Below are 25,241 nucleotides of genomic sequence, written 5' to 3'. Positions count from 1 at the left end.
ACAGGAGCAGACCCACGGAGAATTTTGTAGGCTAGGATTAAAGATTTGAATTTGATGCGGGCAGCTATGGGTAGCCAGTGTAACTCAATGAGTAAGGGGGTGACATGTGCCCTTTTAGGCTGATTGAAGACCAGACGCGCTGCTGCATTCTGGACCATCTGTAGTGGTTTGACAACACAAGCTGGGAGGCCCGTTAGAAGAGCATTGCAGTAGTCAAGACGGGAGATAACCATAGTCTGCACCAGGAGCTGGGTGGCCTGTTCGGTTAGGTATGGCCTGATCTTTCTTAGGTTGAACAGAGTGAAACGGCATGATCGGGTGACAGAGGCAACGTGATCCGTGAAGGTCAACTGATTATCAATCATGACTCCCAAGTTACGTACTACACTGGTAGGAGCCAGAGGTATGGAGTCAATAGTGATGGAGATGTCCAGCTGTATGGTTGGCTTAGCTGGGAAGACCAGCAGTTCAGTTTTGGACAGGTTCAGCTGAAGGTGATGGGCTTTCATCCATGCAGATATGTCAGAGAGACAATCTGAGATCCGCACTGAGACTGTGGAGTCATCAGGTGGGAATGACAGATAGAGCTGGGTATCATCAGCATAGCAATGATATGAGAAGCCGTGTGAGTGGATGATCTGACCGAGTGAGGTGGTGTATATGGCAAAAAGGAGGGGGCCCAACACAGAGCCTTGGGGGACCCCCGTGGTGAGGCGGTGAACTGCTGATGTGTGCCCTAGCCAGGACACACTGAAGGACCGACCAGTAAGGTAAGATTGAAACCAGGAGTGTGCGTGGCCTGTGATGCCCATGTTCCAGAGTATGGATAACAGGATATCATGATTGACAGTGTCAAATGCTGCTGATAAGTCCAGTAGAATGAGTACTGAAGACTTGGCTGCTGCTCTAGCCTCTTTCAAGGCTTCTGTCACAGACAACAGAGCCGTTTCAGTGGAGTGGCCGATTTTGAAGCCAGATTGGTTGATGTCCAGGAGGTTATTTTGGGAGAGGAATTCTGTGACCTGTTTGAAAACAGCCCTTTCGATGATCTTAGAAAGGTATGGGAGGAGTGAGACTGGTCGATAATTCTCCACTTGAGTGGGGGTGAGGGAAGGTTTTTTGAGTAGTGGTGTTACCTGCGCTTATTTAAATACTGTAGGAAATGTTCCTGAAGTCAGTGAAGCATTAATCACATGTGTGATTGGTGCTGTGATAGTAGGGGCAACAGACTGTAAGAGGTTGGATGGAATAGGGTCCAACAGGCATGTTGTAGGACGGCTAGAGGAAAGGAGTTTAGACACCTCGTTCTCTGTGAGGGGAGTAAATGAGGGGAATGACGCAGTTGGGCTTTTATCAGTTGAGTTAGTAGTAGCCATAGTCAGGGGAGAGGAAGCAGTGTGTGATGATGATGATGTTGAAGAAGGAGGCGTGCAGTCTATGGGTGGATCAGTGAACTGACTGCTGATAGTAGACACTTTATTTGTGAAAAATGAAACAAAATTGTCTGCTGTCAGATTAGTAGTGGGCGGTGGAGGTGGAGGGTTGAGTAGTGTTTTAAAGGTTGAGAATAGTTTCTTGGTGTCGGTGGCAGAATGAATTTTGTTATTATAGTAAGCCTTCTTCGCAGCAGTGACACTGGATGAGAAGGATACCAATAGTGACTGGAATGTGATCAGGTCAGAAGAGCTTTTTGTTTTGTGCCATTTTCTCTCTGCGGCTCTGAGGTTGGTACGCAGCGACCGGAGGTTATCATTGAGCCATGGGTGGGACTGGGAGGATCGAGCGGGTCTAGTAGATAGAGGGCACAGATTATCCAGACAGGAGCTAAGTGTAAAGCACAGAGACTCAGTGGCATCGTTAACCTCTAAGGAGGAAAAAGTGCAGGGGGGAGGGAGAGCGGAGGCTACGACAGTGGAGAAGTGGGTGGGGGACAAATTGCGGAGGTTGCGGCGGAAAGAGACCATGGGGGAGGGAGCAGAGTGTTTTTCAGGGAGAGACACACTGAACTGAATGAAATAGTGGTCAGACAGGTGTAAAGGTGTGACTGTGAGGGCATCTGTGATGCAGTTTCGGGTGAAAATGAGATCGAGCTCTTTACCAGCTTTGTGGGTTGGAGGACTGCAAACCCGCTGTAGCTCAAAAGAGAGTATTAGTGACATGAAATCTGAGAAGCTGGGATTGTCTAAGTGGATGTTCATGTCACCGAGGACTAGCATGGGGCAGTCATGCTCTGGGATGGAGGAAAGCAGAGTGTCAAGCTCATCAGGAAAATCCCCCAGTTGCCCTGGTGGACGATAAATGACAATTATGTAAAGTTTGACTGGTGCTGTCACTAGGATGGCATGGTATTCAAAGGAGTTGTATTTGACTGAAGGTAGGAGTTGATTGTGTTTCCATTTGTTGGAAATTAACAGACCCACACCACCTCCTCGTCCAGATGGACGAGAGGTATGAGAGAATGTGTGGCTGATAGAAAGTGCGGCTGGGGTTGCATTGTTTTCAGGCGTAATCCAGGTTTCAGTGAGAGCCAGGATGTCCAGTGTGTGATGGTTGGCATAGGCAGCAATAAAATCTGCTTTGTTCACTGCAGATTGGCAATTCCATAACCCTATAGAGAAGGACGCACCAATGACTGCGGTGTATATTAATGGGCGGAGATTGGTGATATTACGATGCCTTTTAGCAGTGTGAAACCCCATACGCGAACCGAAAATAACAGGAATAGGATGGTGACCAGTAGAGAGATTGTTCCTCAAAGGTGAGCTGGTGTGAGTGAGGGGTGTAACTGTCATTAGTGAGGGGCTGGGAGAGGAGGAGAGATCAGCTGGGGTGGTATTCAGTCTGACTGCAGACTGTACAGGAGACTCTGAACGTGGTGATGTTTGATGTGACCAGCAGGGGGAGCAGGTGACTGCAGCAGAAGACGGGGAGCGTAGTCACATAGGTGTGGGAGTGGTTTTAGTCTGGACAGCGTGTTGAATGTTTTGAGCCAGGACGCTGCTGCCTAGTGTAGAGGGGTGGACGCCATCGGACTTGTAGAAGGAGGAGCGGTTCCAGAACAGATTAAAGTTATCAATAAAACTGAAGCCGTTCAGAGCAGAGGCGGACTGGAGCCAGGTGTTCAGGCTGAGGAGGCGGCTGAAACGGCCCACACCACGGGCAAAGGAGGGGAGGGGCCCGGAAATGAAAACAGCCTTCCCGGATCTTTTCAGTTTATCAAAGAGGTTTTTAAAATGAACCTTCGTCACTTCGGACTGTTGAAGAGAAGTGTCATTGAAGCCCACGTGAACTATGATCCGGGTAACGGTGGACGGCAGTGAGAGCAGCAGCTGAGGGAGTTCATGGAGGATGGAGGTGACGGTGGAACCAGGAAAACACCTGGTTATGGCGTTAAAGAAACGGACGTTACGGATGATGGAGTCCCCGAGGATAGCGGTGGTCGGAGGGAAAAGTGGTCGAGGAGACGGTGTTGAAGGTGAAGGGTTCCTGGTCTCTCTAGGTGGACATTCCACGGGTGGACCGTCGGAGTGACGGCGGACGGCCTCTCGGAGGAGGCGGCGCCGGGCAGAGGAGCGGACCGAGGAGCGGGGACCCTTGTTCGACGGCTTCACAGGAGGACCGGCTTTAGGACCGTCGCCGGTAATCCGCTCGGTGGCAGCCACGGAGTCAGCAGGAGCCGGTTCCGGGACAGAGCCAGGTGGGATGGGGGGCACATCAGCCCTGGCGGGGGGAGGAGCCGGAACGTCCTCCACGGACAGGACGGCGAAGCGGTTTGATGTGCTGATGGTCGGCGGTGGTGAGTCTTTGCTCGTGTTCTTTTTGCGGCCACGAATCACCACTTCAGACCAGGGTGTAGAACACGGGGGGCGAGAACAGGCAGAGGAAGGATCCCATAACACCGTATCATCGCAGGAGGCTTTGGGCTTCTCTGCGCTTTTCAGAAACAGACTGGACAGTGTGGGAAGGCGGCTGGAGAAACCACAGAGCTGGGCATTTTTCTCCTCGAGTTCTGCGGAGAGGCGCAGTATTTCCTCTTTGAGATCCGCGATAGTTTGGTAAGCCTTTACCAGGGTTTTGTTGGCTTCGACAAGAGGACTATCTCCGGCTGATGAGGATGACGCCATGGTGGAAACAGCGAGATACCGGGCAGAGCGCGGGAAGCGGTGGGTGACAACCAGAGGTAAGGATCCACTGACAATACTGACCTGTCCTGATGGAGGTTTGGGTTGATGGCGTCAAGTGAAAAGACACGGTTAAGAGGTTAGGTTCAAGTGAGTAAGCGTTGAAAGGCAAGAAATAAGTAGTTAAAAGGCTGGATTTCTAGGAGTAGATCCGCCGGCGGTTTGACAGACGCCACGCATGCGCAATGCGAATATAGATCAAAAATATGTATGTATGGATGTATTTGTTAGTGGAAGTGCATCCTGGCCTCTTGTTCATCCAGACGATATAAGAAAGTTGCACATGAATGACTAGAAAAATTATGAAGAAGAAAATTGATCTCATTGAATTTGTCATACTCTTATTTAAAATCGTGATGCTTCATTTCAGCATTTTTCCCAATCTTCACCAGACTCACAGGTCAACTATAGGAGTCATTTTATAACTGTGTTTATTAGTGTTTCCATTTTGTCTCTATGGGTTTCATAAAGATAAAACAAACCGAGTAGTTCAGGAAAGTTTCACAATTCTGGCAACAAAAGAAAAAGAATATTCCCGGTGACTATTGATAATGTAATGGCAATGACATTTTTTGAACAAATTGATGGGAGCTCCAGTGTTAGAATGTGTTTTCAGCTGACCACAGGTAAGGTGAAATGCTTTAGTCTGGAATAAAAAAATCGAAATAAAACAGGGCTTTAAACCATAAAGACCCAAACAACCACCAGCGACCAAAACCACCCACTGATCCTAAATGATTAATATCTGTTAATCCATTAATCCTAACAATCCATGTGAATGCAGTTTTTTGTCTTTTCATGGTCATCAGATTTGACTCATTTGGACATTCAGAGGCTCCTTGGTTACCATGGAAACAACACCAATTTCTACAACATTGATTCACCAGTAAAATCCATGGAGTTTGATCAATGACAGTGGATGGAGACACTTTGTTTATGTTCAGTTAATCATATATTTTACTAAAAAAGTCACTTTTTCTTCAGTTTTCTCTGTTTTTGAAATAATAACCCATAACTTTAATCTGAGTTTTAATGAACCTCTACATGATCGGTGAATTCAAAATAGGAAAATACCTCATTTTAAATGCAAAATACAAAGGGTAATATTATAGTAAATGGTAATAAATCACTTAAGAAAAATTAAACAGAAAGAAAAATTCATTTGGGAACAGACACAACAGTAACACTGGGCTTTTATGGGTTAATGTTCTTTATTCTGGATGTTGATTGTTCCTTCTTAAAATAGTCCCGTACCAGTGGCAGATCACAGCATTTAATGGGACTAATACAGCCATCAAATGTCACTACAGTGTCTCTGGCAAAAAGGCTTGGTAGGTCATGTGTGACAAAGTCTGGATCAATAGTCAGGACAAAGGTGACCATTGATGTAACTGATGTGGACTGAGGGAGGAGAGAAGCAGCTGGTACTGGTGTGAGACAGGAAACCTACAGATAGCAGTTAAAAACCAGATTACTGCCTATAAATACAGTTGATTATAGAATTATCTATACTTTTAGTTTTGCCACAGTATTATTTAAAAAGCAATTTTATGTAAAAAATAAAATAAAATAAAATAAAATAAAATAGAAGAAGAAGACTTTGTTATACTTTTTATGTTAAGTTACACAAAGTATACACAAAGCAGTTCATGTAAGAATTTGAACCAAAAAATGAATAAATACGTACGTAAATAGTTTTCACTGTTTTGCTTCTTCAAAGTCTCTTCAATACAGACCAGTTGTTCTGTCTGTTGCAACAACAAAATCTGTCTGCAGATCACTGTGGTAAGATAACACAGATGTGCCCTAAATTAGGTAATGAATATGACATTCTCACTTTAAACTTTTACTGAAAAGTCAAATACCTACTATTTTAACAACAGTAAATATGTTTAACTAACCTAGTTTTAGGAAATTGTGTTGTTTTACCCACACCTCTGTCTTTTCTTTGTTCATTCACCACCATTTAAATTTGAAGAAAAACAGAAACTATTCCATTCTATCTTTCATTTCTGTTTGTCGTTGCCCACAATGAGACCACATCCTGACTGTGAGCTGGACTGGATGTATAGCTCTGCAGTAACCACAAAACAAACAAGGGCCAAAGAGAAAAAACGTTTAAGACATTTTCAAATGGTATTGCTCAGTGTATTGTGACTGTATTTGTCGTCATGATCTTACAGAGGCAGAATATTTTGTCCTGTTTAATTTTATTCCAAACTTGCACAGTTATCACCTCTGCTGTTAATCTCTCATTTTTCACTTTTAACTCATCAGACTGAAACTAAAGAGGAGGATGTTACACATACACACACACACACACACACACACACAATAAAATTAGCTTCATGTTTTGACTATTGTTCCACAACTTACAAGTGTTTGGAGGCCAGTTGGGACATCTGATAAACTACTGGTCATGGGATCAATTGGATTACTCACTCCTTCTGTCACAGGGAATGAAGGACCCACGAATAAACTGCACAAGTTAAACAGAAAAAGGCTCTTTAGTGAACTAAAAACAAGAAGCATAAAACAGGATGTGTGACTGAGCTCAAGGAAAATAGAGTTGCAACAGTAGAGTGTTGTTTAGGAGATAGATAGATAGATAGATAGATAGATAGATAGATAGATAGATAGATAGATAGATAGATAGATAGATAGATAGATAGATAGATAGATAGATAGATAGATAGGTGGGTGGGTGGGTGGAAGGAAGGAAGGAAGGAAGGAAGGAAGGAAGGAAGGAAGGAAGGAAGGAAGGAAGGAAGGAAGGAAGGAAGGAAGGTAGGTAGGTAGGTAGGTAGGTAGGTAGGTAGGTAGGTAGGTACGTAGGTCGGTCGGTCGGTCGGTCGGTCGGTCTTCATTTATCCCAAACTGGGATTTTACAGTCTAGCAGCAGCATGACACACAGTAAAGACAAAAGTACCTGACTGGCTGGGAAATGCTTTAGGGCGCAGGTATCAAACATATGGCCCAGCGTTCCAAAACTGACCCACCAAAGGGTCCAATCTGGCCCATAGGATGAATTTGTGAAATGCAAAAATTACACTAAAGATATTAACAATCAAGGATGTCAAAATCATTTTAGTTCATGTACCACATACAGACCAAAATGATCTTAAGTGCATTAGATCTGTAAGATACTCTCATAATAACCTATAAATAATGACAATGTTCTCTATGTGTTAGTGTAAAAAGTAAAATTACATGAAAATATTTACATTTAGAAACTATCCTTTGACAAAAAATGTGAATAACCTGAACAAATATGAACAACCTGAAATGTCTTAAGAGAAGTAAGTGGAATTTTACCAATATTCTGCCTGTTACTAAATGTTTTGTGCATTTGTAATTGTGATGTAAGTGGTAATGCACATATGTAAATGATAAACTGGGGCGTAATATTGTTAAAATTGCACTTATTTTTCTTAAGACATTTCAGGTTGTTCGTGTTATTTCCATTTTAATTCAACTTTGTACATGTAAACATTTTCATAATGTAATTTCATTGTTATTATTTTACTGGACTGGCCCGTTTGAGATCATATTGGGCTGAATGTGGCCCCAGAACTAAAATGAGTTTGCCACCCCTCACCCTGCAGGCGAGGGTGAGGCACTGGCAAAACGCAAAAAAGAATGCCTAAAAACGAGCATACGGGGAGTGAAGTGGTAAGTGGGCTTAAATAATGAACGGTGATGATGGTAGGTGTGTGATACAAATAAGGAGCAGGTGCACTGAGGGGGAAGTGACCGTGATAAATCTAGAGTGAGTGTGAAGACACATAACCACCAGCAGGAGAGGCCAAAGGACTACAAACACAAAGGAGGGAGATAAATCTGTAGACGTGACACCTTCCAGTGTATTCTGATTTGCCCTTTGGTTTCCTGTTCAAAGTACCACAAAACCCAGACTAGAAAGTGAAAGCAAAGGACCATGACTTCATTTATTGCTGTTGTCTGGATGTGTCTGCTAAGTTATGAATAGTTTATGAGTGAAGTGAATAGTGTTTCCTCTGGTGATATTTCTTGTGTTTTCTTACATATCAAGTTTATTATTAGGTTTAGCTATTTAGCTCTGTTAGCCACTGTTCTATTTTACCCTTTCTATATGACCCTGCTTAACATATTATTCCAAGTGCAAATACACACTCCCATGTACTCAGAATATTAAAATGTCAGAAACCTTAATCCAAGGTCTATTTATATGCTGTCTGGAGGGTTTTAACATGCACGTCTCAGACCCGTCTACTTTGTTGTAAAGACAACTTAACTTTGTCACTATCACAGGTTTTCCTACAACATTATATAAGGATTCCTACTTTTCATTTAATTTTATCTCAATAAATATGTCGCCACTTTATTTGGATTTCAGCGAAGCATCTTGCTGTTTTTTTTTGTTTGTTTGTTTATTTGTTTTTATTATAGTTTCTGAATTTCTACAAAATAAAGACATACTAAGTAGTTTTCTTCTGTTTAATTAGCACATTTATACATTCCATAGCTTTTAGTGCATATTTATTGATTTACTTTTCCATATTATACTAAATCTAAAGGTAAAAATTCTGTATTATACATATGTTTTACATTGTTCACTCAGATTATCTACCTGACATTCATTGGTGAAGGACATTCAGATATAGTACATAACTAAAATTATTTCTATAACTTTTTTTTTTTTTTTTTTTTTTGGGGGGGGGGGGGGGTTCCATCACAAATAAATTACATAAAAATAATTAAGTAAAAAAAAAAAAAATACTGTGTTCCCTTTGAATAGTATAGCCACCATCATTACTTTATTAATACAATATTAATGCATTAGTATTAGAGCAGAATGTTATTTTGTATCCGCTGGAGATGGACATACTTTGAACAACTTTTATCTAATTATATTCGAATTGTTTTGATATTTTATAATATGATGTATTTCAAAAGCTTGTTATGTCATCCACTGTGTAATGTAATCTTAAAACTATTGCAGGCAACGTATGATGACATCATACGCAGTAAGGTAGAAATACAACATTTCCTCTGAAATGAAGCCGCACTGGAAGTATTCCACAAAATATAAATACTCAAGTACAACACACATACCTCAAAACTGCACTTAAGTAGTGTATAGTAATCGAATAAATGTACTTTGTTCCACAATTGGTCTTGTATACAGGATGATCAAAAGTCATTTCTATTCAGGCGCATGCGTGGGCACCTGGGGTCCTTCGGCGGGTTGTGATAGGGCTGGATTTCGTTGCAGTGCAGTCTCCTTCAGCTCGCCCTCCAACCGGTGACGCCTACCTCTCCCGTGCGGTGTGAGGAACATCTGTAATAAAGTCACTTTAGTTCACCACTAGCCTCATCCCCAACCGGTAAGAGTCCTTTTCATGTGTTCTGACTCTGTTCGGGTACTGTTTACAGTGCAGCTGCCGGTGGTTGGTGTGCTTTAGCTGGACCGGTACCATGCAGGCTAGCAAAGTTAGCTCCGCTAGCTACACTCGGCATGCTGTGTCTGACACATGTCAAGTAAAATGGAGCAGCTTTATTGTGTTTTACATATTCCTAGTAAGTACCCAAACCTCCTATTTGATTACAAGTTTTCCAGAAAACTACCTAAACTTACTAGCTGCACATTTATGGTAGTTTTGGTAAGTTAACTTGCCTTTGGCCTAGTTAGCCAGAGTGAGGTGCTTGGCTTGTACTGTAAGTGTGGTGGTTAATTAACACTTGCTAATTGGGATGGGCATGAGCCGGGCCACACCTAGCTCTGCCAGCCAACTCCTGTGGAGACGTAGTTAAACCAGATTCATGCTTGGATAAGGAGGAGCAGTGCTGCAAAATGGCTTCTTCCAATAACCTTTCGTCTGTCAGACGGCCGTATTTACCAGGAACAACGGGAATGCAGCAGCTGAACCCGAAAGGTCCACACAGTGTCAAATGAAGGCAACAATAGGATAGAAAGTCCAGCTGAACGTGATGTACCAGTGGTCATGTCCTTAATTCTGTGAATGAAACCGACATAACTCCTCCTACAGTTGTAATGTTATGTTAGACAGTGCAGCACAGCAAGTCTGTATAGTAGAAATGATTATTGTTAAGAGGCTAAGAGTGCGTACCAAATGTGTACAAGTGTGTATGCACATCAGAGGCAGACACAGTCCTCAAGCTTAAGCGTCGCTAATGAAGAAACAGGTTTGCAGCTGGTAAAATCCCACAATATCTCATTATTCATCGATCACAATCTTTTTGCCTTTAACGTCATATAATGTATGTTTCTTCTGTTCACAGATATAATGGCTGTGCCTCCCTGTTATGCTGACTTGGGCAAGTCTGCCAAGGACATCTTCAACAAAGGCTATGGTATGGGTAGAAACATTTCAACTACTTTACAATTAATTAAATTGCTTTGTATACTGAATGTGACCTAATGGGAGATATAATTTGTTTTTGCAGGATTTGGCTTGGTGAAGCTTGATGTCAAGACAAAGTCTGCAAGTGGAGTGGTAAGTTTACTTTACTGTACTATGGAGGATTCTGAGTTTAAGCTTATGCAATCCTGTTTTTGTGCCTTCTAAACAGCAGTGTAATTGTTCAAGCCTTAAACTATTAAATCACATCATTAGATATAACATGCAATGTGAAATGTAAGAGACTGGCAGCACGATTTGTCATTTTGAGTTTTTATGGATTATATTATGAAATGGGATAGACAAATGATATCTCATTCTACCTACTTGGTTATCAAGGTTATTGTCACTGATTTTGAAATATCACCATAAAAAAGAGGTCATGTTTATTTTTTGTCTCCACACTTGATAATCATGTGACCATGCATTGCACTAGCTTCTCTGCTTTGGCATATATTTATTATGTATGTAGGCAATAAGAAGAATGCACACAGATTGAATAGTAAACATTCACATGTATTTAATGAAAACAGCCCGCTGCAGTTCAACTCTTAATACTATGCATGTCTTCTCAGGGCTATTGGACTATAGTACTGTTTATTCTCAGTTGCTGGTTTTCATTGTCCTTACTCTAAATCTGTCTTACAGGAATTTAAAACATCCGGTTCCTCCAACACTGATACCAGCAAAGTGGCTGGCACCCTGGAAACTAAGTACAAGAGGGCAGAGTATGGCTTGACCTTCACTGAGAAGTGGAACACTGACAACACCTTGGGAACAGAAATCACAATTGAAGACCAGGTGAAAAAATATTATCGTCTGGTACCTAGTAAGACTTAAAAATCCACATTAGACATGATAGTCACCGTTTCATTTTACATGTGTCTCTCACAGATTGCCAAGGGACTGAAGTTGACTTTTGATACAACCTTCTCACCTAACACTGGGTAAGGTTATGTAATATAGCCCATAAATTAGTGTTAAGACAGCAGCAAAAAACTACTGCACACAGTTGTCATAAAATGGTCCTTACTTTCCTGTCCATTTTACCTAAACTGGGCTACCATACTTCAGACTTTGTGCTCCTCTGCTTGTTGCCTCTCTGGGTAATATTGGTAATCTGAGCTGTGCTGCACATGTTTCTCACAAGTGTAGTTGCAGTCATATGAGTCAGTCCCAATATGGAACAAGTCTGTTGTAACCTGTTGCCATGATTTTGTGAGGGTTGTGCATTTAAAATGAATTGAAGTTTGATTTTTTTTGTTTGTTTGGTTGGTTTTTTGAGTGGGCCTGAAAGTATAACTTGTGTCCAGATTATCTAGAATGTATTTTCTGTGGTGATGTAAATGTTAAGAGGAACATGGCACATGGTCTAAAGAAAGTGTCCTCTTTCACTTTGAGGGTCCTCATATGAGGCTACATTGAGTCAGCACTTTCAAGGCTACAGTGTCACTCCTCTCTTTAGGAAATGCACACCAGCATGAAGCCAAGTGTTCATTTGTAAGCAAAGTTGTATTAAATCATGACTCAAACGTACAATCCCTCAGCAAAGTGGTAAATTTTTGATTCAGGATTCAAGCAGTGAGTGTTATAAATGAATTTGTTCAATTTCTCTAGATTTAATAAACTTGTAAGAGCCTAATATAGCAACATTTCATATAGCAGATTATGACTTACTTGTTTGCATGTGTTTATATGGTTAACATAATTATTTTAATGGATTTATCTGTCGCCCACTCAAGTTGTTTACATCATATGACATAGTATTAGGCAGCGAGCCGTGTACCTGGGATTTGCCCGGTTAATTCTTGAAAAGCATGGCTTGCTCAAAGCCATGTTAATTATCAATAAATTTTCCTCTTACTTGTCACAGCCTAATTTTGGCTAAATCCATCGATTTTATGCTGAAATGAAGCGAACCATCTCTTAGCTCTAGAGAAGGGGTCACCAACCCTGGTCCACGAGAGGTACTATCCTGCATGCCTTAGATGTATCCCTCTTCCAACACACCTGATTCAATTGATAAGCATATCGTCATGCTCTGCAGAAACCTGATAATGACCGTCAGGTGTGCTGGAAGAGGGAAACATCTAAAACATGTAGGATAGTAGCTCGTGGACCAGTGTTGGTGACCCCTGCTCTAGAGGGTCCCTAGACATGTCAGCATGTCCTGATGACATGCGCAATTTAAGATGATGTGGCAGAAACACGGAGCCTCGCTGAAACTCTGTTTCAATTTGTGTGGAAAGTGCAGATGTCAGACTAATCCTGTCAAGTCAATTGCGTTGAAAGCGCATGTAAATCCAAAGTTATGAGACACAGTAAAAACATAATTTTTTGACTATAATGTCATTATGTTTGGTGCAGGTAGAGACAGGAAAAACTGGCTTCTAAGTGAATTCTTTGCAAGCAGGAAGTACTTGCATGAAAGAAAACATATCACAGAGTTTCTTTTGGTTGAAAAGTGTATCACATGGACAAATCAGAGACGTCCATATTGTGCCGTGTGTAATGTAGTATACCATGAAAGTTGTGGAAGTAACGGTGGAAAATGGAAAAGGAGAAGAATGGAAAAGAGACGGCAATAGAATTACTGTTGCATTGCTTTTATGCCTGCCGGAATATTACACACCCTGTTGTTGTTGGGTTTTTTGACACACCTTGTTGCTCCATTTCTGCCCAATACCCTGCCATATGATGTAAAGAATGGGGGCTGTCTAAAATCTAAAAATGTTGAACATACTAAGGAAACAAATGTGGGTTTTTTGCTTGAAAATCACTGACCAATGAGAACATTTCTGCAATGTAGTTTAAATTAACCAAAGTTTGTTATTAACAGTAAGAAGAGCGGCAAAGTCAAGACCGCCTACAAGCGCGAGTATGTTAACTTGGGCTGTGACGTCGACTTTGACTTTGCTGGGCCCACCATCCACGGAGCTGCTGTTGTTGGCTACGAGGGGTGGCTGGCCGGTTACCAAATGACCTTTGACACTGCCAAATCCAAGATGAGTCAGAACAACTTTGCCATCGGTTACAAGACAGGAGACTTCCAGCTGCATACCAATGTGTGAGTAGGAAATCTTTGAAATGTTTTGTCTTTCTACAAACAAGTTACAATGCTTTCATTATAGTCACAGATGTCCTGACAAACTGTAATGCAGCCCAAGGAAAAAAACAGTGTGACTCGTAAATACAATATCCAAATATAAAGTTTAACTAAATAGTCAAAAGCCATGCCATAATAGTGTGAATGTAGCAGACATATGAATCAAACACTCTTACTACATATGTCTGTAATAAATTCAATAGGAAAGCATTTGGCAGTTTTCAAAAGCAGGTCAACCACAACTTTTTTTTTTTTTTTTAAATGTGAGCTACCACCCTTACTTTAATAAAGTAAGTTGCAAACCTAATGTTCATGTGAAGGGAGAAACCTGTGGTATGAAGCTGTTCTAAATGTAAAAAACTAGGATAAGAAAGAAATATCAAGAATGCATTGTTATTGTTGTTAATGCATTGTTATTGCATAAACTTTTTTTTTTTTTTAACACTGGATTTTCACTAATCTCTTGTGGAAGAATCCTACTGGTGCTTTAACTAGTGAGATTGATTCCTGTTAATAAGAGTGAACCAGTGATCACACTGAGAGACGAACTAAAGTAATGACAAGAGTCATAAAGATGATTTGTGTTCTCAGTCCTACCATGAAAGTTCTAATATGGCTTTTATTCCTCTAACTCGGGAAAACTCTCAGATAAGTGCTAGAAGTAGTTTAGTGATCTGTAACTTACAAGTCAATGTTTACTCAAGACTGTGCAGTTTTGTTTCTCGAATATTTAAGTTTCTCCTACACTTGATCATTAAAGCAATGACGGATCTGAGTTCGGCGGCTCAATCTACCAGAAAGTGAGCGACAAGCTGGAGACAGCAGTCAACCTGGCATGGACCGCTGGAAGCAACAGCACACGCTTCGGTATTGCAGCCAAATACCAACTGGACACTGATGCCTCCCTCACTGTAAGTAGAAACATACCGCTGCACTTGTAAAAAAAAAAGTGTGGATGTACATTGTCAACAACTAACAATGCTTTCCTCTCTTAATCAGGCTAAAGTGAACAACAATAGCCTTGTTGGTGTTGGCTACACCCAGACTCTCAGACCAGGTATGTTCGTTTGAGAGCTGTTAACAGAAGTTTTATTACCCCTCGGCCAAGAGGGTATTGGAATTGTGTTGTCGTCTGTCTGTCCATTCAACGACATAATCACATTATCTGAAGAATACATAGACATATCTGCACCAAATTTATACTGTGGATGCATCTTTGCATGGAGCAGAAGCCTGTTGAAGATAGATGACCCTGACCTACTTTTCAAGGTCAAATGGTCAAATCTTAATATGTACGTAATAAGTTTTACACAAAGACAGTCTAATCTAAATTATAGAGTAGTATCTTTCAACAGAATCTTACACTATATTTAGCCGAGTGGTATTAAAAGCACACAGCATGTTTTGTATAGCCTACAGACCATCCAAACGCTGTTGCACATCCTACATCACACTTTAACCCTTTTGCCCATGACATGTCTGTGGGGAACGTTCTGAATGCATGATTTGAAACATTCATAGAAATTCAACTGTTTGCTCGATGGGAATAATTTAAAATGCACTGATAGAATAGACCTTGTCCTTTCTACAGACTGAGCATGCTCAGTGCCACCCCTCTGCCACCTGTGTAATGGGGGGCAGTGACTGAGAAGGACTCCATATAAAAATAGACTGTTCAGGCTTTTTCAAAATACTTTTCCTTGTTGTTTTTACAGTTTACAGTGTTGTGATTTTCCTTTTTTTTTTTTTTTTTTTTTTTTTTTTTTAAATATGTTTTCCAAGTTTTGACCTTGTAAATCTGTTTTGGAGATCAACCAGTTGCCAAAATGCAGCCGGAGTGATTTAGGAAAAAAAGAGACCCAGCACAAAAACTACTGGGCCACAATTCAAATACTTAATATTGTTCAGTGTGTTCCAGTTCAGTTCAACATCTTAAATCTCTTATTGATGTACTTTTTAAGTGCTGGATTTACTATAAAACTGCAAAACTTAAATTCCTCTCTGTCTTTCTGATACTCCACCCTTTTTTCATGTGTAAAGCAAAATGATTGAAGAAAAGGAACACAAGCACATACAACAGCTGTTACAGCGCTTTTACAGCCACAATATTCCAAGCAGCCTGTTTCACTTAGATAATGTCTCATGGGTTAAAAGGTTCATCTCTACACTTGACATATGTAATGCACACAGTCTTAATCAGATGTTCTATTAATGACTTGACCCAGAATGCAGTCAAGTATCGAAGCCCTTGACAACAGCCTACGTGTGTGCTCCTCACACAGATGTACACATTGTTTTCAGATAGTATTCCGGTGGTTACTCTCAGGGGCTCATGTTGCGTTCTGTCTCCTGTGCAGGTGTGAAACTCACCCTGTCTGCTCTGGTCGATGGAAAGAACATCAATGCCGGAGGACACAAGCTGGGTCTGGGCTTGGAACTGGAGGCCTAAGCTTTCCTTTATGCTGAAAGGGACTTGGGAATATCAGAAGAATCTGGCCTTAAATGTATTTCCAACTCAAACCAGCAAGGGATATCAAGGAGAGATTGGTTCAAAGGCTACGACAACAAACTCTGTCATGAGTACCATTAACAGTTGGTGCTTCTGTCATTGGTACATGTACCTTTTTTGCTTTTTACTTTGTAGTTGCATTCTTTCAACTGACAGTTGGTGGCATATTATTTATGAATCATGTCATTGTTTCTGTCCAGCACTGCCATGAAATCTAATACAGTACCTTTGCCCGTCATCAGCTCTGTGTGGCTTTATTGTGGTAATCCCAGACACTCAGTTTCTGTGAAAACATCTGATGGGTTTTGTGGAGGCAGCGTAGTCATACTTTCTCTCTGATTTTACAATCATGACCGTCTGATATTCCTTTGTCATCTAAACAGTTTTTATTAGCAAACATGTTAAAACACACTAGACTTTTTGTGCTTTTATTTAAGTACTTCTGTACCCTTCTGTTCATGCACACAAGGACAAACTAAAGCTCTGTAGATTTTTGTTTCGCGTCGGCCGGCAGGGTTTACACTGCTCTGGTACTGCTGACCTTCCCTTAAACTGGGCAGTTTTTGGGTTGCTTCAGGTCCAGTCTAAGTTTGAGAGAAACCTGTTTTCTTGGCCGACCGAGCAGAACTACTTTGTTTCTTCTGTTCTAACAGACAAATGGGGGCACATAATTTTTCACAAGTAATGCCAAATGATCATTGTCCGGAAGAGGTGTGATTGCAAGTTGCATATGTGCTCTCTTGGAAGTGTCACTGTACTGGGCACAGTCAGAGCCCACATGAAGTCTTGGAGGTCCTTCTGTGTATGTATAAATTTTCAATAAAGTCTTTGAACTCCACAAATGCATTTTTTAATATATATTAGTAAAACCCCAGTCTACCATGCATGTGATTTTAATATGTGCTGCGTGCTATTTGTCACAATGCAAAGAAAAAACGGAACTTGAGCTCAATATACATAAAATGGTCCCACTTGTACGTCTATAATAATGATTTTTGATCTGTTTCATGTATACATCAGTCACAAAGATCAGTGATACCGCCTAAAACTTAATCTCATTTTTTTAAAGTTTTGTCTTGAAGGTTATGAAAATGTGGACAACACGTTAGAAACTAATTGAGCAAGATCTGTGTGGACTAATTAAGGCTAAAAAAACTTAGATATTTTTTGAAATGGGACCATGCATTATTGCTTTTGGTTTGGTCATGTAGTGTCCTTATAATATCCTTATAATGCATCTGGTGTTGGAGATGGAAAAGGCTCATACAGACCAACCTGAGGCATGTTCCAAGTAAATGAAAGCAACATGAAAAATGTGCAAAGAACAAGAAAAAGTGGGAAAAGCCATGTTTGGATGAAGAAAAAATGATTTAGGTGGACATTTGATGGATGAATTAAAAGTCAATATCCTCCTTAGACCCAGTAAATCTAAGTTTTGTCTTAATTACATTAATTTCCTTGACTGGGGACAGGAGGATGCAACAGTTCTTTCAGGAACGTTTTTAATTTTTTAATGAAATATCCTTCGCAGTGGACATTTTTGTTTTAAGTAAATCTGTGAAACTTGACCACTACAGAGGACAAAAATACGTTGCTGGTTCTCAGGAGAATATTATAAGATATAAATCGATGATAAAGCTGTCAAAGGTTAGAAATACATTAACATGACATTATCACAATACCTTTAGGTGGGCAGGAAAATCCGACTCAAACATGATTTTGTAATTGTATTTATTTGTCAGCAAACAGCAAAGACATGCAAATTCCCTTTGCATGTTTTACATTCATAATCACATCAGTTGAGCAGTGGATCCAAAGGTTTTAATGCATAACAGGCTGATTTAAGACTCAAAGCTGATGCAAATTCATGCTGTCTCCACATGGGGATAATTCTGGGCTTTGAACTCTATTTTCTCTCCTTTTGTTTTGGCTCAAGCTTTTATTTTGACGGGGTCAGGTATCTCACCTGAACCCCAGCTGCCATACAGCGTTAAAGCCGTTCTCTGCTACATCACTGCCATCTGTCCATAAGCTGAGCTGGAAGTGACTCATCTGTGCTTACTCATTCTGATCACACATTCCCTCTGTTTAGTTCCTCCTTATTTTACCTGCCCCATCACTTTTTCCTTTTATAAATTGCTATTTCTCATCAAATGCTTGTGATTTCTGACTCTGTTTGCTCTCTGGCGCCCCCTTTTGTGTTTCTTTGACCTCTGCAGTGGCTGGTGACTTCTGTTTTGGCAGAGTAACAGGGACTATTTTGGTTTCATCTTCGCTGTTTAACTTTTGCTTCTCTGCTTTAAGATCAGTTTCCATGTTTGCTTTAGACTGCGTGTCCTTGTTTTGGTCCTCAATCCTTTTTTGTGCTTTATCATCTCTTTTTTCAATCTTACTCATCTCCTCTTGCTCTACTTTACTGTTTCCTTTTTCCTCCCTTTTGGCTATTGAAGTTTTATTTTCAGTTTCTGTGACTAGACTGCTCTTTGACTCTGCTCCTAAATCTGTTTTCTCACATGTCTCTGAAGCCACAACATGAACCTCATTTTGCACTTGAGTAACACTGGCTGCCTCTTGAGTTTTATCTGAATCTTTAAAATCTTGAGCTGAGATTTTATCATCAGACGTCTTCGCTTGAGCTGGGGTGCTTTTTGTCTCCTTCAAAGGGTCAGGTTTTGTATCATCTTCAGATGTTTTGTGCTGTTTATCCTCCACTGGGACCTCTTCTTTTAGTTCCTCAGCTTTCTGAACAGTTTCTGTGCTTCCTGCCTCTTTGTTTTCGTTAGTTTTTTCAGGTACTCTGTTAGGTTCATCTTCCTCATCGATACCCTGTGTTAAGTGCAATTTAACTTGAGTATTTTCCTCTGCTCCGGTGTCCTCATTGTTCTCTACTTCTGATAATTCCTCCACCCTTTTTCCACCCTCTCCCTCTTCATCTCCCTCCTCACCACCACCCTCCTGTGCTCCATCTTCTGTTTCTACTTGATCCTGCTGACTATCAGAGATCTGCTCACCATTGTCCTCTCCACTGTCTTTATCACCCTCCTCTTCCTTACTACTCCCTCTCTCTCTTTTGGTACACTGTTCATCTTGTCCCGCCTCTGTCTCTTCAGACCCCGTCTCCTCAAATTCTGACATCTCGATCTCCCGCGTGGTCTCTGTTATAATCTCTTCCACAAACTTGTACTGGGGCTCCGGCCACCGGTGGACGCCCCCTTGCCTGTTGACGCAGGGGAGGGGGTACACCGGAGACTGGTGGTAGATGTACGGCAAAGACATGTGAGTGTCCGACACCGCGGAAAGACGAGCCTCTTCACCACACAGAAGTTTCCTGCAAGAGAGGATGCATTAACTGATGATCATCTCACAAAATTGCCAGCTTCACCTACACTACACTGTAAAAAAATAAAATCAGTTATTTTTACAGTAAAAAACTGGCTGCTGGAGTTACCAGAACAATACTATAAAAAATACATCCAACCGTACAAATTTTTATGGAGTAACATAGATTTAACATTTTAAACATGTGAAAACATTGGGTTTTGGTAGTATTTACATGTTTAAAGTTTTAAATCTGCTCTTTTTTTTAAAGTATGAGAATAGGCTGTTATTTCAACATTATGGTCTTGCAATTCAAATGGCACCACATTGTTTTTCAACTTACAGTTTAATTTTTTTCTCAAAACGATAGAAATACATAATTTCTACATAAAAATCTGGTTTGTTAACATATCATTGTCCTGTGAAAACTACAGCTATATTTGATTTAATAGTTAACACAAAAATCTTTTCAAATAAACAACTTTGCATTGTATTTTCACTTACAGATTTTTTATGTTGCAATTTTACAACTTTTTGGTGTTAATTCTATAGTCATTTTTTACAGTGTATCCAAGTCCCATACTGCAACACTGCAGAATGGTAACCTGCAGCACCCATATGTTATTTTATTGTTTTTAGATTAACAGTAACTTGTGTAGAATGACAAGTGCAGGTGCTAGAAACTAAACAGTGGAAGATGAATTTAGATCAGAGGTCTTCAACAGACCCCCAGGGGGTCCACGGAGGTACTGCAGGGGTTTGTGAAATGTTTGGTTGATTAGACAATTTTTTTATATTTTTAAACACGTTTTTACCATTTTTCCCTCACAAATTTAAATGTCTTTAAATATACATTAACATGAATCCAGTATATTGTAGCAAATGGATAAATGGAGGAAGAAAGTTATCTTTCAGTCAGAAATGTGCACATTAACACATCAGTGCACCTGGACCCTCGGCATGCCACTAGACCTGTAGTGAATGCAAGGTACATTTATACATTGAACTATGCCCAGTTTATTTTAAAACAAAATTAAATACAATATATATAGCAGGGGGTCCCCGCTCCATCTCTTCAACAGTTTGGGGGTCCTTGGCCTGAAAAACATTGAAGACCTCTGATTTAGATCTTTTCCTTCATCATTAATACCACACTGTGAAAATACTCTATTATAAGTAACAAAGAAAATATATCTTGATTAGAAATAAAAGTATGTAAGGACTCGCAGCAAAATGCAGTTATGTGAAAAATCAAAGGAGTGAAAGTGCAGTAAAATGGTCCTGGTCAGTGTTTTACTATTATATATGATGTTGTTGGATTCATGTTACTGCTGTGTTGATATTTATGTTGCATTTTATTGCTGTACTTATTTAAGGTTTTTTACACTGCTGGGTTTGTTGCATCTACAGCAGTGCATTGTACTCTGTAAGATGAACCTGTGCTCTGTTAGAGCCACATCTCCAGAGAGTTAATATATTATGAGCCCAGAAAAACAGCATTGTTATCAGCTTTGTAACAATGCATTTTGCAACAATCCATATACTTCTGCTGAATTACAATATATAGTATTCAATTTTCCATATTTAGACATGCAAGATGTGCAATGTGTAAAGCAGCTTAATGAAAGAATGAATATACAAAAGAACAGCTGTAGAATAGCTCTCCCAGAGCTGTGCATTGTGGGAAGTGGAGCTCTAGCTGTTTCCATGTTGTGTTTGTTGCAGCTTGCCACTGCCAGGCCGCAACAGCCATAATGCGGCTGCATGAACCTCCGCTTCCCACAATGCACGTTGCAACAAATTTCTGAAAATGTCCGAGTTACCTACCAGCTGTGTTTGTAAACAAATGGTTTGTTTATGGTGGAGTACACTTTGAAATTGTTCACATTGAGGGAAGAGATTCAGGTGAGTAATCACGGAAAGACTGACGGATTCGTGATACTTAGGCTATGACTCGGGTTTTACAGATTTGATGAAAAATTGGTCACGAAAGTCTCCCACAGTTTTAATGTAAAATTTTTTGTAAACACTCAAAATCTATTTTATTTACTGACATATAAAGGATTGTTGTTTTCCTTGTATTATCGTGGCTCAACTTAAGATGTTTAATTTTAACCGTAGCCTGTTTTGCTCATGAAGTGTAATAGACTGTAACATCTTAGTAGTCCATCTAAAGGGTTAGGAATCACTTCATTGTAGTTTGACAAACTAGGGGCCCCCAAACAGCATCTTGTTTAGGGCCCCCACGAAGCTAGAAATGGCCCTGAGCTGTCCACTGCAAAAGACCACCATGCATGAAAAGGTTAACCCATAAGGACCCAGTGGTGCCTAAGTGGCAGTTCCCAGATGAATTTTTCTCTCTTTTTAACCTTTTCTAAGTGATTTGTCACCATTCATCATAATATTATCCTCTGAATTTAGCATTTTTCCAGTGAAAATCATCTATGTTCCTATTTTTAATTGACTGATCATGTAGATTTTCATAAAAGCACTGAGTAAATTCAAATGTTATTGTATCAAAACAGAAAAAAACTGAAGAAAAGGTGACTTTTTCAGTAAAATATAGCATTAACTGAACTTAAACCCAGTGACTCCATCCACTGTCATTGATCCAACCCTAAGGGTTTTACTGGTGAATCAATGTTGTAGAAGATGATGGTATTTCCATGTTCACCACAGAGCCTCTGAACATCCAAATGGGTCATATCTGATGACCATGAAAAGATGACAAACTGCATTTTACACTAATTATTTACATGTATTGATAGGATTAGTGGATCAACAGTTTAGATCAGTAGATGCTTTTGTTGACGGTGGACGTTTGGGTCTTTAGGAGTTAAACTGCCACTGTTTTAATATGGACCTACTCTTACCTACCTGTACGGATTATCGTGTCTTACCTGTAGGACAGAATCTCCACATCCAAAGCCATCTTGACATTTAACAGGTCTTGGTACTCCCTCAGGTATCCAGACATGTCAAATTTGCAATTTATGAGCTCGTTTTCAAGTTGCTTGATAGTGTCCTGGAGCAGGAAAAGTCAGAAAGTTAGATACAGACCACCATTTACGGTCATACTATTACTTTGCTTCTTGGGAAAATTAAAAAAGTTTCACCTGGTAATGGAGAATTTCTTCCTTGTGGCGATCTTCAACCTCATGAAGTTGCTTTTCCAGAGCCTCTCTGGTGCCTTTTGCGCAGTCCAGCTCGATGTTCTTTGCCTGCAGCCGTCTCCTGTACTCGTTAATTTCTTGCTGAGTGGCTCTGAGCGCCTCTCTCTTCACCTCAGCCGCCTCAGTTAACTTGGCAAACTGAGATCGAAAAGTTTCCCCTACCTGGTGTACGTCACAAACTGCGTGACCTTCTAGCTGCGCTCGTACGTCCCGGAGTGCCGCAGTGACGCCGGGGTTGCCAAATTCGTGCGCCTTTATGATTTCCTGCGTATTTTGAATGTGGTTTATCATCTCTGACACCTCGGCCTCGTGGTTGCTCTTCAGGAAGTGAATCTCATCCACGAGGGACTGCGCCTTCTTGTCCAGTTGTAGCTTAGCCTGATATGCGTCATTGATGTCCCTCTTGAGGACCATAATATTGCTCTCTGCCACTGACCTGTTTTGCGCCTCTTTTTCACGCTGTCTCTTTAAATTAGATAATTCCTCCTCCAGATTCTGATGCTCGATCTCGATCTGCCCTTTCTGATGGGTAATGTCCTGAACCAGCTCCCTCATCCTCCTCAGTTCTGGTCCATACTCTTGCTCCAGCGAGGACACAGATCTGGCTTTTCCTCTGATTTCCTCAATTTCTCTCTCCAGTAGCTGATTCTGGTACTCCAGCTGATGCACCTTGTCTATGAATCCAGCAAGACGGCCGTTCAAGCCATGGAGCAGATCTTTCTCGTTAAAGTTTCCAGATAAGGGGTTGGTTAGGTTCATGCTGGTGGATGCGGTCATATCGAATTCCCTCCTAACACTAACACTCGTGTCTAACCCTGCACGTTTCGGCTGATATTGCAGATATTCATTTCCAGTTCTCCTCTGCGGGAAGCGGTGTGTTTTGTCCATGTTGTGGGAGGCTGGTGTGTGTGTCCGGTGCAGAGATGCTCCACGCGGGCTTTTATAGTCGCCTCCATCTGCTCGGTATGCAGAACGGAGCTGTCCGCGGTGCTGAAAAGGTGTAGCATCAGCTGATGCTTTAATGAGAGCTCGCACTACATTTTGTCGCAGACAGCAGTGACGTGGGTGAAGTCTGACTCTAATGCCGACAATACAACATACCGACTGCGCATTTTTATTATGTCAGTGTCTCTTTTTATTTATTTTTTATTTTTTTCTTAACCATCAAGACCTAAACAGGCGCCTTTGACCAAAAGCATCTACTGATCTCGTCTTTATATTTTTGAATGTACTAAAGCAGTGTTTTTCAACCTTGGGGTCGGGATCCCACCTGGGGTCGCTTGGAATTCAAATGGGGTCTCATGAAATTTCTAGTAATTGATAAAAATAATAAAAAAATAATTGGTGAGTTGAGAGAGACAATCCCAATACATAACAGACATGACAAACTGTGAAGCTGAAACTGAAGCACTGTGGTACTGTTTATCTTTCAAATGTTCATTGTGGTCAGTTTAAGATGCTGCAGCTCTTTCATAATTCATAGTGTGAGTTTGAGTCAGCCTTGTAAATCCAAGCTGGACTGACTGTACATATCCTGACCAAGGAAAATAAAATTCTCAGTTTGTGCAGTAATCTATACCTGGCTTTTCTGCCTCTGTCCATAATAATATACATTATATAAATTAAATGTCATCTAAAATTAATGTTTATTTGCAACATAGTATAGCAAACTATTACATGATTAGAAACAAATTCATTTTAGTAAAAAAAAAAAAAAAAAAAAGTCTCTGTTTTGAAAGTCTGGGGTCGCCACAAATTTGTGATGTTAAAATGGGGTCAGGAGCCAAAAAAGGCTGGAAACCACTGGACTAAAGTTAGGACAAATGTGAAGCTACAGTTGTGGGTGTGAAATTATGGATTGGTCTTGATGGTGAATTTAACTTGTTCACTTCTTTGACAAAGTTTAAAAAATGCCTTAAGTGTAAAATCATTCAGGAATATTAATTTGAGATGCTAGATATGTTTTTGTTGTTGTTAATTTTGTTTTGTTTTGTTTTTTTTGTTATAATGAGAATGCTCGATGCTGTACACAGATAATTTAATGTAAGCAGTCTATCATGTGAAAAGGATAGGCAAAAAATTTGCTTTTGCTTCTAGCCTATTCCTTTTTTGGTTTTTATATTTATTATAATTATTGTACTAAGTGCAATGATTAATGTACAAACCAAAATAAGCAATTCATTCAGTCATTCAGGCTAAAATGTTTTATAACTTCTGAACTGCTAATCTTATCAAAACATGAAATAATGCAGGTAAAAATCAGTTTATCAGCTTTTCACTGGTATCTGATGTGACCCATTTGGATGTTCAGAGCCTCTGTAGTGAACATAGAAACCCTGTTATCTTGTGCAACATTGATATTAATGTAAATGAACTTTTTTAAATGTTATATTAAAACAGTTTTCTTTGTTTTAATATGATAATCTTTGAATTAGTGCTGAGCTCTTATGAACATCTACATGAGCAGTAGGAAAATATCAGATTTTCACTGAAAAATACCAAATGCATTTCGACCATAACACATTTTCCACATGTGTTTTTGAGATTTAAAAG

The 25,241-nt window shown here is 40.3% G+C and overlaps 2 protein-coding genes across 2 annotated transcripts; one reads left to right on the top strand and one right to left on the bottom strand.

Annotated features, from left to right (window-relative positions):
* The first annotated feature begins 9,417 nt into the window (after positions 1 to 9,417).
* Positions 9,418 to 17,039, top strand: vdac2 (voltage-dependent anion channel 2). The gene is made up of 9 exons (XM_030155979.1): positions 9,418 to 9,547; positions 10,464 to 10,535; positions 10,629 to 10,678; positions 11,231 to 11,383; positions 11,477 to 11,529; positions 13,422 to 13,649; positions 14,449 to 14,599; positions 14,688 to 14,745; positions 16,046 to 17,039. The coding sequence occupies exons 2-9, from the start codon at positions 10,469 to 10,471 to the stop codon at positions 16,135 to 16,137; spliced, it is 852 nt and encodes a 283-aa protein (XP_030011839.1). The 5' UTR covers positions 9,418 to 9,547; positions 10,464 to 10,468; the 3' UTR covers positions 16,138 to 17,039.
* Positions 17,040 to 17,861: 822 nt separating this feature from the next.
* Positions 17,862 to 23,750, bottom strand: LOC115434791 (neurofilament light polypeptide). The gene is made up of 3 exons (XM_030156928.1): positions 22,632 to 23,750; positions 22,416 to 22,540; positions 17,862 to 19,525 (listed from the first exon to the last, which is right to left on the bottom strand). The coding sequence occupies exons 1-3, from the start codon at positions 23,574 to 23,576 to the stop codon at positions 18,337 to 18,339; spliced, it is 2,259 nt and encodes a 752-aa protein (XP_030012788.1). The 5' UTR covers positions 23,577 to 23,750; the 3' UTR covers positions 17,862 to 18,336.
* Between the last annotated feature and the right edge of the window lie 1,491 nt (positions 23,751 to 25,241).

The sequence above is a fragment of the Sphaeramia orbicularis genome, chromosome 15 (genome assembly GCF_902148855.1).
Source record: "Sphaeramia orbicularis chromosome 15, fSphaOr1.1, whole genome shotgun sequence".
NCBI classification, from domain to species: domain Eukaryota; kingdom Metazoa; phylum Chordata; class Actinopteri; order Kurtiformes; family Apogonidae; genus Sphaeramia; species Sphaeramia orbicularis.
This window is presented reverse-complemented; position numbering and strand designations above follow the sequence as displayed.

What these genes read in the sequence shown, in the direction of transcription:
- LOC115434791 (XM_030156928.1), bottom strand. Translation starts at nt 23,576, where the DNA reads ATGGACAAAACACACCGCTTCCCGCAGAGGAGAACTGGAAATGAATAT. An exon ending in AAGAAATTCTCCATTACCAG is followed by an intron (nt 22,541 to 22,631) that starts GTGAAACTTTTT and finishes TTCCTGCTCCAG; the next exon opens with GACACTATCAAGCAACTTGA. An exon ending in GTGGAGATTCTGTCCTACAG is followed by an intron (nt 19,526 to 22,415) that starts GTAAGACACGAT and finishes CCTCTCTTGCAG; the next exon opens with GAAACTTCTGTGTGGTGAAG.
- vdac2 (XM_030155979.1), top strand. Translation starts at nt 10,469, where the DNA reads ATGGCTGTGCCTCCCTGTTATGCTGACTTGGGCAAGTCTGCCAAGGAC. An exon ending in AAATCACAATTGAAGACCAG is followed by an intron (nt 11,384 to 11,476) that starts GTGAAAAAATAT and finishes TGTCTCTCACAG; the next exon opens with ATTGCCAAGGGACTGAAGTT. An exon ending in CACCCAGACTCTCAGACCAG is followed by an intron (nt 14,746 to 16,045) that starts GTATGTTCGTTT and finishes TCTCCTGTGCAG; the next exon opens with GTGTGAAACTCACCCTGTCT.